Source organism: Rosa rugosa, chromosome 3 (genome assembly GCF_958449725.1).
Source record: "Rosa rugosa chromosome 3, drRosRugo1.1, whole genome shotgun sequence".
In the NCBI taxonomy this organism is placed as follows: Eukaryota; Viridiplantae; Streptophyta; class Magnoliopsida; order Rosales; family Rosaceae; genus Rosa; species Rosa rugosa.
In genome coordinates, this window is record NC_084822.1 from 44,512,467 (window position 1) to 44,526,035 (window position 13,569).

Genomic DNA, 13,569 nt, shown 5'->3' on the forward strand with positions numbered 1-13,569 from the left:
AATTCTTTGGACTACCCAGAAAACTTCATGTTATTTACTTTTATTCAAACTGTGGTTCAGAAGAGAGGGAGAGGGAGAGATGGTGACCCAACGAAGCTAATATTACATTCTGCACATACATCAAATTGCTCGCTGAAAGAGTACTTTGTTAATGTGGTGGCTAATGACTTCAGGGTCGCAGCAGGTAGAATAGTAAAAGCTCCTTGCTACGGTAAAAAAGCTTTGCTTAATCAAGGATTCTATGTCATCGGAAGATTTTTCTAGCACCAATTCCACCAATTGCTGCATGTATGATCCCATTTCTGGGGTTGTCATGTTGATTTTGGTTCTGCAGTTGCCATTTACCTGAGACAATAATGTAAGTACTAGCCAAATCATCAAACCAAGCATTGATAGACGCTGTTAATGAATCAAGTACCTTGTTCTTTTGGTTTTCGCAATAGCGAAGTTGATTGCAAACTTTGTTAGTTAGGCCGAAAAGCTGCTCATATTCTGGAGCATCGGACAACAACTTTTGCCGAAGTGAAAGGCCAGCGGTTTGATTTATTGTTTCCACTAGTAGCTCAGCTTCATCTCGGTACCTCTCCCCTTTCTCTTGCCACTTCAGTAGCCACTTTTCCCACTATATTTATGTATTCAACAAAGATGAAATAGAAAAATCAAAACCATAGTATTATTATTTGAATCGTTTCAGATCTCAATTAGCAGTGTTTTGCTGGAATAAGAATTGAGAACTCACAGCTTGACTTAGAGATTCGGTAATGTCTTGGTGATGTAGCGCCATTGTGACCGATGAGAGTTGGCTTAGGGTTGCCAGCAAAGCCCCAACAATTCCTTGCCCTGCAGTCTTGTTTGTGGAGGACCTCCTATATCACAAAGCAAATGCAAAATGAAAAATCAATTGCATTTTCAATGTCTTTTAGGGCGTGAAACAATGCATTTGAAAATGTACTAAATTTGATTACCTTGCATTCTCATAGTCTCGCATATTGGAAAAGGTTTTGAATTCATAAATGAAAGCCTTCTTATCTTCATCGTAAGTTTCTCCCTTAAAATAAGACACAATTATATCAACTAGGCATACCGTTTTAGCCCATGCAAGTCGCTCATTAGCTCTTTCGGGTTCAAAAATGCTCGCTGCCGCAACAAAATAAGCCGTGAGGAGACTCTTTTCACTCAATCCATAGTCTTCGAGTTTCCATTCTTTGTACCACCTGCATTGCATGCGATTATTGATTGTTCACCATAACTTAAACAACGGGTAATTAGAAACGCTGATATATTTTTGGGTTTGTTTGGTTACTTTTGAATGCTGTCCCATTCCTTGAGATGTAATGCTTGGCAATTGTTGTAGTCTAGCTTTGCCAGCTCCAGATACACATTATTGCTAATGTAGGGCATGCTAAAAGTGAACAAATAAGCAAAGGTGCAGCTGTTAGGATCAAAGTTTTCGACAAATATAAGTACATCGCGAGAATAATCGAAGACATGCTTTCTCCCTGTTGTTTTACAAAAGTAATGTAAGAAGTTCTCCCCAAAAGAATCGGACGAATGCAAGAATTCAAAATGTGGAATTATTGAATGATCCAGTTTAAACAGAAAGATACCTGTAGAGAGTCTTGCCAATCCAAACATCATCTTCACCACCATATTGTTCAATGTAAAATATAGTCTCCAGTCGAGGTAAGCTTGCATACCATGGAAAATCCAGCGCGTAACCCACCTGTGTTTTCCAATATTTCCCCTCTCTTTTTAGAATTTCATTTGCAATCACAATATTTAATTGAACATGAGGAGAGCTCGTCCTTATGATACGAGGCGAGGGACCACACGCGCGCGCGCGCACACACATATATATGGACCCACTTTTCGATTGGATTTCGGCATTTCGACAGTTCAGTTTTTAGGTCCTAATGTATCGATTATTTATGCAAATTTTTAGCCAAATTGATGATCGTTAAGGTATCGAACTAGATTAAATCAATGGACAAACCAAATATGTCCAACCTGAACCGTTCATGTTCATAATTGTAAATCACAGTTATGAATGCCTTAATAATTATTTATTTGGCTGAAAATTTGTAGAGATGATCACTCATATATACCTAAAAACTGAACGGTTAAGATGTGAATATGTAATTGAAAAGTGGGTCTAATGAGTGATCCCTTAAAATGGCCAAAAAAGGGATCTCTCACTAGAAGGGCCCTCTGTGTGTGTGTGTATAATTATTTATTTGGCTGAAAATTTACAGAGATGATCTACTCATATATACCTAAAAACTGAACGGTTAAGATGTGAATATGTGATCGAAAATTGGGTCTAATGAGCTATCCCTTAAAATGACCAAAAAATGGATCTCTCACTAGAAGGGCCCTATATATATATAGACCCGATCACAGACTAACGTCCGCACTATCGCTAAAGTGCGGACGTCGATGCAGCAGCCCCTCTAATGCTGCGACGGCGGCGCGAATCTGGCCGGACAGAGGCCGGAGGCATCCTACACCGCTTTTGGGCAGCGATCGAGGTCGGAGGAGATCGAGGTTGCAGGTTTCTGGGCAGGGTATATACGTCCTCTCTCGATCGGCTCCGTGTATATATATATATATATATATATATATATATATATATATATATATATATATATATATATACAGTCCTTGGCTAAGGACGTCCTTACCTAAGCTTAGGTACGAATTTCCAGTTTTTGGCTACTTTTCAATCACATATTCACATCTTAACCGTTCAGTTTTTAGGTCCTAATTTATAGATCATCTCTGCAAAATTTCAGCCAAATTGATGATCGTTAAGGCATTCAAAACTGCAATTTACAACAATGAACACGAACGGTTTCGGTTCGTTCGTGTAAATTGCAGTTTTGGATGGCTTAACAATCATCAATTTGGCTGAAAATGTGCTGAAGTGATCTATACATTAGGACTTAAAAACTGAACGGTTAAGATGTGAATATGTGATAAAAAAGTGGCCAAAAACTAGAAATCTGTTCCGTAAGCTTAGGTAAGTATATACTTGAGAAAAATCATATATATATATATATATATATATATATATATATAGGGCCCTTCCACTAAGAGATCAAAACTGAACGATTAAGATGTGGATATGTGACCGAAAAGTGGGTCTAATGATTAATCCCTTAAAATAGCCAAAAAAAGAGGATCTCTTAGTGGAAGGGCCCTATATATATATATATATATATATATATGTAAATTTTCAGCTAAATTGATGATCGTCAAGACATAACTGTAATTTACAATTATAAGCATGAATGGTTCAGGTTGCATAGATTTGATTCGTCATTTGATTTAATCTAGTTTGATACCTTAATAGTCATCTGATTGAAAATTTACCCATATGTAGTCATAAAAATTGAACGGTTGAAATGCTTATATGTGATCAAAAAGTGGATTCCACAAAGAATACTTTAAAATGACCAAAAAAATAATCCCTTCGTGAAAAGGCTATATATAGAGTAGACATATATACCTCTCCAGGTAAGTCCTTAATTATCATCCATTTGTCCAAAAGCTCATTAGAAGCTTGTTTCTCTCTAAGGAATTTAGTAGCAAACTCTTTAGCATCCCCAAGGATCTTCTCTTCCGGTAATGCCAACTGACTTGCCCTATATAAGTTGTATATTCCGGTCACAGCTTGGCTCGACTGTCCAGGATAGCAGAAGAACTCACTTCCTTTCTTAAAATACTCATAAACCTCTGCATGAAGTCATATAATTAACTACCAAATTAATTTGTGGATAAAACTTTGTCGAGAGCGTCCAGTGTCCTACACAAACTTACCAGCCGACACCTTATGCCCATGCAACCGGAGCAGTCTGAACCCCATTGATGTGTCATCGATGTCTGGAACCTCTGAGTTTCTCACCCACGAAATTCCTTTCTCCGTCCAATACCTTCATAATTACTGGCCAAATTAAATAAATATAAAAACTAGCTAATATTTGTACAAGTAGTTTTTCGTCATTAGTTAGTGCATATACATACCTCGATACGTATCTAACACACTCCTTAATCTCCGGCTCGAAGTATCTGGACAGTCCTAACCTCTGCAAGCGATCGACAGCCCACATGCGTTCGAACAAGTCGACTGGATACACAACAGGGACTGAAAAGCAAAAAAGCAAAAGGCACGCACAGAAGTCCTTTACTTCAAAATACAGAAAAAGTGACATTTTAACGTTGAGCTTGGATGTTTGGCACGCATATGCACTGAATTAAGAACCGATCGATACCTCCTCCATTGAACTTGTGGACTATTCTTGACAGATACGACATGCAGTTTCGATCCTTTGTCTGCTGCAATGCGTAGGCAGTAGACGCCGGAGAAAAGAGAAACGACCCGTCTCTGGACTGGAGTTTCAGAAGCTTTTCCCAGTCGAGACCTGCCATTCCTTCAAGGCTATAAAGCAGTGATGTGGCCACATTGTGCAGTATGTCCCTCGGTATCCTACTCCAATCGACATGCATTATTCATTGTTTCATTATTATAGTACATGTGCATGCATGGATAAGGCTAGTTTACATTTCAAAAACAAAATATAAATAAATAAAACTGAAAGTTCAAACCTACTTTGAGAGTTTCAGGTTTCTGCAGGCATAGATCTCATGCAACACAGGAGACTCATCAGGAACTTCAAGGTTTAAGCTCCGAGCTATTTCCAGGACAGAAGGGAATGTAACTTCAAACCCTATAGGCATGTGCTCACTATTCTCGTCTTCAATTTTGTCTAGGTTTTCCCTGAAAAACCTCATTCCTGATCGTAGAAGAGTAGTAATTAACCAATTATTTCTTTTAATTACGTCACGAATAAAAAATTGAGAGGGCGAATAACACAGCAATTAGCTGCCTCACCTTTGTCGCATTTGTCCGGGTGGAGACTCCACGATTTCAACGCAACAACACAGGCTAGGGTGCTGATGATTCGATCGTGGGCAGAGAAGACGTCCTTGTAGCCCCAAGAGCCATCTTCAAGCTGGTTGTTGGCAATCCATTCGAGGCTGGAAGGGAAATGAGGCGAACAAGTTCCATTGACGTCTTCGACCAAGGCAACCCATGCTGTATCGTACGCTGATATGCTGATCTCCCCATCCTCCATAGAAGACAGCATGGACTTGACGGAGTCCACAAGTTCCTTGATGATCTGGGTCGATGCAGAGTTGTCATCCTATAAGTTTCAACTTTCAATTAATTATTGGATCAAGAACTGCATATCTAGGTTAAATTTAAAGAAAATTGAGCACCTTATTGGTAGGAGGAGTTTCTTCATTTTGTTGTGTATCATCTTTCACAATCTTATGCAACAAGGGTGCATAATCTGTACAAAGAATGAAGCATGTATAATGGTAAAAAGTAAAAAAGTAAAAAAAAAAAAAATCTTCAAATTTTTGTTTTTTGAAAATATAAAAGGAAAAGATAGAATACTTACCTCGAGTGCGAGGTTTAGAAACCGCACTGCATATTAAGGGAAGAACCCTTTTGTCTTCATCCCCGAAAAACCAAAAACCTGTGAATAATGGTAAATGAAGAATGAGCTTGCAAAAGATAAATTATGAAAAGGGAGGTAGGAAACTATGACAGATTACGTTAATTGAATGATCGATCGAGGAAAGAAATAATAAGAAGGTACTGACCTGCATGTAAATGTCTAGGTTGATTGTGGGTGAAGAAAGAAGAGGCGGACGGTGATGGTAGAGAATTTAGGAGAGAGAGAACGAGGTGGTGAGCGGAAGAAGGCATGTTTTACGGTTTAGCTGATGATGATGATGATGAGAGGAATTAGCAGGATAGGGTTTAGGCTGGGTGTCTTAGCTAGTGTCTAAACGAAGAGAAACGAGAGATGACATTCTTGGCATTTTGGTTTGCTGCTTTGGATGCTCATTTGTTTTTTTTTTTTTCGATGATAGATGCGCATTTGGTTTGCCGCTTCCGCTTTGCTTTTGTTGATTCTTATACTAGTGGTATCCCTAGCCACTTGCTTAGGAGCTCAATTAATTTTAGGGTAATTCGTTGCCAATATTCCATGAGTACTTCGTCTTAGGTTTTCTTATTGTTTTTGTCTTATATCTATTTCAATCTTGTTTGTTGTGTTTTATTTTGGCGCTTCCACCAAATTTCTATGAAAGGCTGTTTTATTATTATTTTTTATCTATTCGTCTTAGGTTTTTCTTATTGTTTTTGTCTTATATCTATTTTGATTTTTTTTTTTTGAATAAAAGAGGTCATCCCATTATGTAATTCAACAAGCAGTACAAAAATGATCCACCCCTATGGGGTCGACATAAAGAACCGTTATGTAGAAGCTACTACAAAATCACCCATAACTAAAAGATCAAACAAACTAGTAATCTCCTAGCACACCCACCTTTTAGGAATAAGCCCAAAACAAAGAAAAGCAGAGCCCCGAAGAAGATTAAAATACTCCAATGGGGACGACGAGGTCTCTCTTTTCTTTGCGATCTCTCCCGCTCAATGCAAGAAAAAAAATACTAATCACATACTCTTTTGTGTTCTAATTAGAGTGTTTCTATTGGGACCTCTTAATTCACTCACTAGACCTCCCTTATTTTTTAATTATTAAATGACATATGTATCCTTATATAAAAAAACTGTTACAGATAACAAATTAATAAGGAAAATTATATTTGTTCCTTCTCTAGAGATTTACAATAATAGAAACACATTTATAGTATTTCTATTATTCATTTCCATTTTAGTTCTCATTTCATACTTCTCATTTTCTTTGTTTATAAAAGCGTTCGAAGAAAAAAAAATCAAGACAAAATGCATTCAAAATTACTTTGTGAATTATAGAAAAATAAAACTATTATGCAACTATGCAAGAGAGAGAAAAAATAGACAAAGGTCTTTCTCATCAATGTAACAAGATCATGAAGCAAGGGACATAGAGCCCTCGTGTAAACTAACCAAATAAGTTTGTGAAGCAGCATATTGAAGGAGATGGCTTGAAGGAGATCAGTAGGGGCGGCGACGTCTTTTCCAGCGACGGCGCCATGCAATTTGGTAGCGGCTATGTTGTGGAGCAACTGTTTGCTAGGGTTTCGGAGAATTTGGGATGTTGGGCTCCAGTATTGGGCTTAGTCTGGACTAGGATGATTTGGGTCCATATGGGTTCTAGGTTTTTATTTTTTTAATTAATTTTGGGCATTCCTCTTTTTTTACCAAAATATGATTGACCTATTTTTAAAGGAAAATGGAGTATGAATATCACCTCTCTTAATTAATGTACTATAGGTTATGTAAAACACAAAAAACAAAACACAAAACTATACTACGTGGCTAAACTGTTAAAAGCACCTTTTTTTTTTTTTGAATAGTTCAAGGTATTGTTCAATTGATTACACGCATTTATATGAGTGTAATTATATCTAAAACACTAGAAATAAGCAAATCCTCATGTCAATTAATATGTAATTAATCCATTTTTGTTATTTTTGTAGAAAATAAGCAGAATTGTACGGAAACGAGAGAAACTGGTACGAAACTGGAGCAAATTTGAGTTTCCGACAAAAAGGACGAAATAGTCAATGCGGGTCAACTCCATCAAGAGAGCGGAAGTACGTGTGGAAGTGCATTGAGGAAGAAGAGAAGAATGAGAAAAAAAAAATAGGGAAAAGAAAGAAAGAAGGTAAGAAAAGGAAAAGAAAAAAAGAAGAAGAAAGAAGTTATGACGTCATGATGACATCATCATACAATCATCCCTTAATCAACTGAACCATCCCTTTTCTTTTCCTCACTGCACGACCCATTCTTTTCTTCAACTGCTGCCACAAATACAAGGGGATCCCATCCAATTATCCTTCATCTCTCGGCAGCCACACATAATTAACCCCATTTCCTCTCTTCTTTCTCTCTCACGCCCAGAATTCATTCCAATTCCCATTTTCCTTCATCAGCCGCACCACCACACCACACATCCTTCTCCATTTCTACTCCTCACCAAGATCCACCTCACTAAGATTCCATCTTCTCATCAATTCCACAAATTTCAAAGGGGAAGCCCAAGCATCAAGAACTTCATCACCATTAAATTTGGATAAAAGTGGGGAGCCATAAATCAAGACTAGCCATAATTGCTTTATAGCAATTTGTGGCTTGTTCTTGTTACTCCTACTTCTCTTCACTTTGTTTCTCTTTAAATTATGTATATTGATGTTTGTTTAATGATGGGTAGCGAGTAGTTTTGTTGTTGGGGGCTAGCCGGCTAGGGTTGTGTGCCCTAGTCCAAATCTTGTGTAAAAGATGCTTATTTTAATGTAATGATGCAATTTTCATATGATAGATGATTATATCTATTTTTGTTGGGTTAAAATGCATGTCTAGGAGCCTAGTCAACTCTAGGGGTGTGTATTTTGAGCATGTCTAGGATGGAGTTAGAGGTTTGACCCCCTCTAATTCTTAAGCTAGAAACCTTCAATTTCGTATTCGAGGGGTTATAAACATGGTGATTTACACCCGTTGCGTGAATGCGCGGGCGGGTCACTTAGTAGTCTAATTCCTCGATCTTTAGGCCTCTTGCTGTGAATTAGAGACCCTTGAACCGGCTTTAATTCATGCCAAGTGAGTTCCTACGACCCTTGAACCTGAGTAGGAATACCATGAAAGGAAATTTCGGTCCTTGAGCCTTGAACCGCCTTGGATACGACTACCGCCAAAGTAGGAAATTTGCATCTACATTAGATTAGCTTCCGACACATGAGATTTGGATGAAGGAACCTCCCTAGCACCCGACATTCTTATTCATATTGTTTACACTTTTATTAATTTCCTTGCATTTTTATTAATCGTTTTGCATTTTTTTACTTTTTGTTAAATTCAAATCAACTCTCAAACATTAAATCCATCGACTCATTTGTGTATACCCACCTTGAGGCTACAAGTTAGTGGCTTTGAATAGGCTTGGTGTGAGCTAAGCCGAGCATTGCCAAGGCTTGGTGCCTTGATTGTTTATAGTTTTTATTTTTATTTTATATTTTTGTATGCATTCAAGTTGTTCTAGAGCCAATTATCTCGGTTAGGTCCAACACCTAATCCCTTGTTTTAACAAACATCACTGACAGTCGCCATATAAATAGTCAGATATTTTGTCAAACTTTGCAAATTGTCAATTAACTTGTGCAAATATGTGATTGATCATTTTCCTAACATGCATATATTTATACAGACCTCGCTGTTTTGATTAGTTAATTCGCTCTATCAATGGAGACAGTACCAATTAATCAGACGACCCATGCCCCATGTGGGACTCTAAAGCATATGTTCTTTGAAAATTAACCACTGCAAGTGGTTTAGTGGTTCTTGCCTAGTTGGGTGTGCTCCTCAACCTAGGTTCGAACCCCGAAGCTGTCAAAGTGGCCAGGCACTGTGCTGCAATGCACAGTTGGAGCATTTCACATGCATTGAGGAGGTTTATCTTGGGCCTAGGAAGCCTTTGGGTTCCCCTTGACAAAGTAAAAAAAAAAAATGTTCTTTGAAAATTGAGATCAAATTTGGATTAATACATAAAAACAAGTTGGTGGGAAACGAATCAAACTTCTAAAAGTCAAACTTCTAATGTGATTGCAATATGCCTTATTGTCCCAAGTCTAGTAATTGGCCCATGCCATGTGCGACTCTAAAGCATATGTTCTTTAATTGAAAATTGAGATCAAATTTGGATTAATTAATACAAAAAAACGAGTTGATGGGAAACAAATCAAACTTCTAAAGTCAAACTTCTAAAGTGGTTGCAATATGCCTTATTGTCCCAAGTCTAGTAATTGGCCCATGCCTGACGCAGTTGGAAGTAACCCATGTTAAATGTCATTTTATTAAATTTGATATGATATATTGCTCTTAATACATAGCATGATGGTGCTTATATAGGCATCAAAGTCATAATCTAATCATAATCATATCTAACAAGAAATCCTAAAGAATCCAAATTAAAAAGGAAACTGAAAACCTAAAATAAAAAGAATCCTAAAATAAATGTAAGACAAGCCTAAAAATATTAAATCCCGAATCGGATAATTAAAACAATATATTTTAGCCTAAATCTGATAGGGCTCACTAAATTGAGTCTTGAAGATCTCGTGTTCGCATTCTGGAAAGATATCATGTGTCTCAAACGGAAATTTTGACCAAAAGTTTATCCCAATTTGATTCACAATTAAGACATTGTTAAAGTAAATCCAGAATATGTGTCTGGCCCAAACTCTAGGTTACTTGCTCTAGTTATAATAGAGTTTATGTTAGAAATATTCTCGGAGATATTTGTAGATATCCAATCATTGTACGATTATGTTCCCATGTACAACTCTATCTCTATGCTTGTAATCCTCTATATAAAGAGGCCCCTATTATCAATGAAAGGACGACTCAATTCTCTCCCAATTTCAGTTTTCCTAAAATACGTTATTAGCACAAAGCCCTAACCCTGAAACCCTAAAATCGTATCCTTCAAACCCTAGCAACCACCGATCCAAGGACTAAAATATCGAGTTTCGAGGAAATATCGATGGTCCCGGAAATGGAAATTTCGATGGAAATATCGATTTCGATAAATATTTGAAAAAAACAACGGAAATCTATATAAAAATATGGAAATTTGAAATGAAGCTTTAAGAAATGCTTATTTGATCAATTATCTCTTGTATTTATATCAATAAAATGTTGAGCAAACTCATTGCATATGGATTTGTAGTGAAATAAGATAAATTCATATGCGCTGACAAAATAAAGATTTTTGACATTTAACTTAATACATCTCAATTCTCAACTTTTGATGTTATATGGATTGGAACACAATTTGAAACATGAAATTACACCTATAGTCTTTTATACATCCTAGTTTATGTGTAATATAGTCGAAAATAATATGCATTTTATTATGTCTATTTACCGAAACATGTTAATCTAAAACTAATCTAATTAGAATGAAAGACAGGTTTAGTCACACATTTTCATTTATTTTTACAGAGATAAATAATTGTTTGGCTAATATGGTTTTTATTTTTTGGTCAAAATTTGACCAAGAAATTTGGGTTTTGTTAATTGTTAGAAGCTTTAACTAATTTAATTTCTTTTTGGAAATATGGAGTACAAGTGTGATAAGATCTTAGCCAAGTAAGAAAGTAAGAAACTAATAGGGTGGTAAAGCAAAGAAAGAAAGAGCTGATGGTTTAAATATAATCCAAGGTGCATGCATACTGAGCGTCAGTTTGGTTGGATTGGTAAAGGCTTCCAATTTATTTGGTGCTGGCACAGGTTCGAAACCCAGCCTTGAAATTTTGGCTGGTTTATTTTCTGAAAAAATGCTAATATGTCGGCAAAGTTCCCGATATTTTCGGAATTTTTGAGATATTGGTGAGATTTTCTCGAAATTGTTGGGATTTCGTCGATATTGGTGATATTTCAGGAAATTTCGATAAAATCTCACGAAATTTAATTGGGAGGTAACTAAAATATCGCCATGTGAAAAAAATGAAAATTTCGTCGATATTTCGGCAATAATTTCGATTTTTAAGTTCTTGCACCAATCCCACCTTGAAGCTCTCGATCCCAGGAGCCCAGAACCGCCGACGGCGTCACCAGAACAGGCCGGAAAAGTACCGAACCGGCCCTCAGAAAAGAAAAACGATCACTGCCCGGTTCACATCCTTCCAGAACGTCGTCTACAGTCAAATTTTGTCACCACCGGAGCCTTAACTCCAGAATCTGGGAACCGGAAAAATTACCCCAAGAACCGGAGGGAAAATTGCTAGACCGGCCTGCAGAACTGCTGCAAACCCTTGAACCGCCAGACGCCCAGAAAGAAAGAAAGAAAGAAAAAAAGAGAAAAAAAAAAAAAAGAGGAAGGACCAGCCCAACGTTTCGGAGCGGCCCAAGTCAGAAGAAAAAAAAAGGGGCCCTGCGGCCCACACTTTGGTCAAAGACAGAAGAAGAAGTCAAGGCCTTAGTGGGCCTGGGCCGAAGCAAGAAAAAGAAAAAAAAGGGAGAAGAGTCTGGGCCGAAGCAAAAGAAAAAAAAGGGGGAGAAGGGCAACCTACTGCTTGAAAATTCCGGCCAACCACCGCCAAGCTCCGGCCACCTCCGACGACCAAATTCCGGCGACGACCACATTCCGGCGACTTTTGCCAGCAATTTTCTACACTTTTCAAGGTATGTTTTAAAGGTTCTATTAGTTCCCGTTTTTGAAGTTTTTTTTTATTGTTTTTCTCGGGGACTTGCAACGTCCCTTTTCTACCCCTCTCTCTTCATAGGGGAGACCAAAAGCCGAATTGTGGGGGTTCGTACTCACTCCAAGCTTGGAGCTTGTTGAGATCTCCAAATTTAGAGTTTGTAGAGAATTTATGATCAACCACTTACATCATTATTTCGATCTAATCCAATACCTCTTGGAATCCGATTTCTGGGAAGCGACTACGCTCAGGAATCCCTAATTTCTTGGAAGCGATCACGGTCGGAAATTCATAACTTCTTGGGAGCGATTACACTCAGAAATTTTATATGTTTTCATGGTAGCATTTTTCGCTCCGAAACTAACCCTTTTTCTTGTTCTCTTTCAGGATGAATAACCTGAACAAACTAGACTTCGCTCCATTGGGAACAACTAGCTCTGGATATCACAAGTGGGTTCATGATGTTCGCCAGCATCTCAAGGCCGATGGAATCCTGGATACGATTCTCAAGCTTAGCCAGGATGTGCTAACTGTCGAGCAAGCTCAAGCTTTGGAAGCAAATAGAGCAACCTTGGAGGCAAATAAGGCGAAAGCCATCATCCTAATGACTCGTCATATGGATGATTCGCTCTAGTACGAGTATATGAACGAAGAAGACCCTAGAAGGCTGTGGGTCTCACTCGAAGAAAGATTTGGCAACATCGGTGACTCCCTGCTTCCTGAACTAGAAGTGCGATGGCATAGCCTCCGCTTCTGTGATTTCAAGTCAGTTATTGACTACAACTCGGAAGCACTTCACATTAAATCCTTCATGGAATTTTGTGGAAAAGATATCACAGATGCGATGTTGATTGAGAGGACTCTCTCTACCTTTACCGTCTCTGATTGATGGTTGCTAAGAACTATCAAATCGATGTTATTGTAGGACGGATCACAAGGATTCATGAGCTCATTGGAGCTATGAATGTCGCTGAAAAGCATGACAACATCCTTGTGAAGAACTATAATTCGAGACCCGTGGGAACATAGCATATTCCGGAGTCCAATTATATAGTTGCGCCCCTAAGGGAGGGCGCCAAGAGCGAAACCCTAAATCTAGGGACAATTCTGGACGTTTTGGTCCATATTCTCGCTCTAATGAGGAAGGTAACCGCCAAAATATGCGGACACGGAACCGAAGAGGTCAACGTGGAAAGAAAGAGAGGCAACACCTCTGGCCATGTTGGTGACGCCACGAACACTAAGAGCCATCCAAATGACGCTTTCAAAGCGCCTCAATCAATGGAGTCTGAGCACAGAGATGTATGTTCTCGATGTAGAGTATCCGGTCATTGGGCACACATTTGTAGA

At 38.1% G+C, this 13,569-nt stretch overlaps 1 protein-coding gene across 2 annotated transcripts; it reads right to left on the minus strand.

The window, feature by feature from the left end:
* Positions 1–60: 60 nt before the first annotated feature.
* Positions 61–5,944, minus strand: LOC133736899 (ent-copalyl diphosphate synthase 1-like). Of its 2 annotated transcripts, XM_062164504.1 has the most exons (15): positions 5,671–5,944; positions 5,466–5,543; positions 5,281–5,354; positions 4,892–5,204; positions 4,610–4,793; positions 4,272–4,486; positions 4,024–4,144; positions 3,820–3,932; positions 3,509–3,735; positions 1,608–1,723; positions 1,304–1,402; positions 966–1,214; positions 740–866; positions 419–622; positions 61–345 (listed from the first exon to the last, which is right to left on the minus strand). In XM_062164504.1, exons 1-15 carry the CDS (start codon positions 5,774–5,776, stop codon positions 121–123), a joined length of 2,451 nt encoding a protein of 816 aa, XP_062020488.1. In that variant the 5' UTR covers positions 5,777–5,944; the 3' UTR covers positions 61–120. The 2 variants fall into 2 exon arrangements, with proteins under 2 accessions (XP_062020488.1, XP_062020489.1); XM_062164505.1 differs by lacking the exon at positions 61–345 and having other exon boundaries at positions 429–622; positions 1,085–1,214.
* Positions 5,945–13,569: the final 7,625 nt, after the last annotated feature.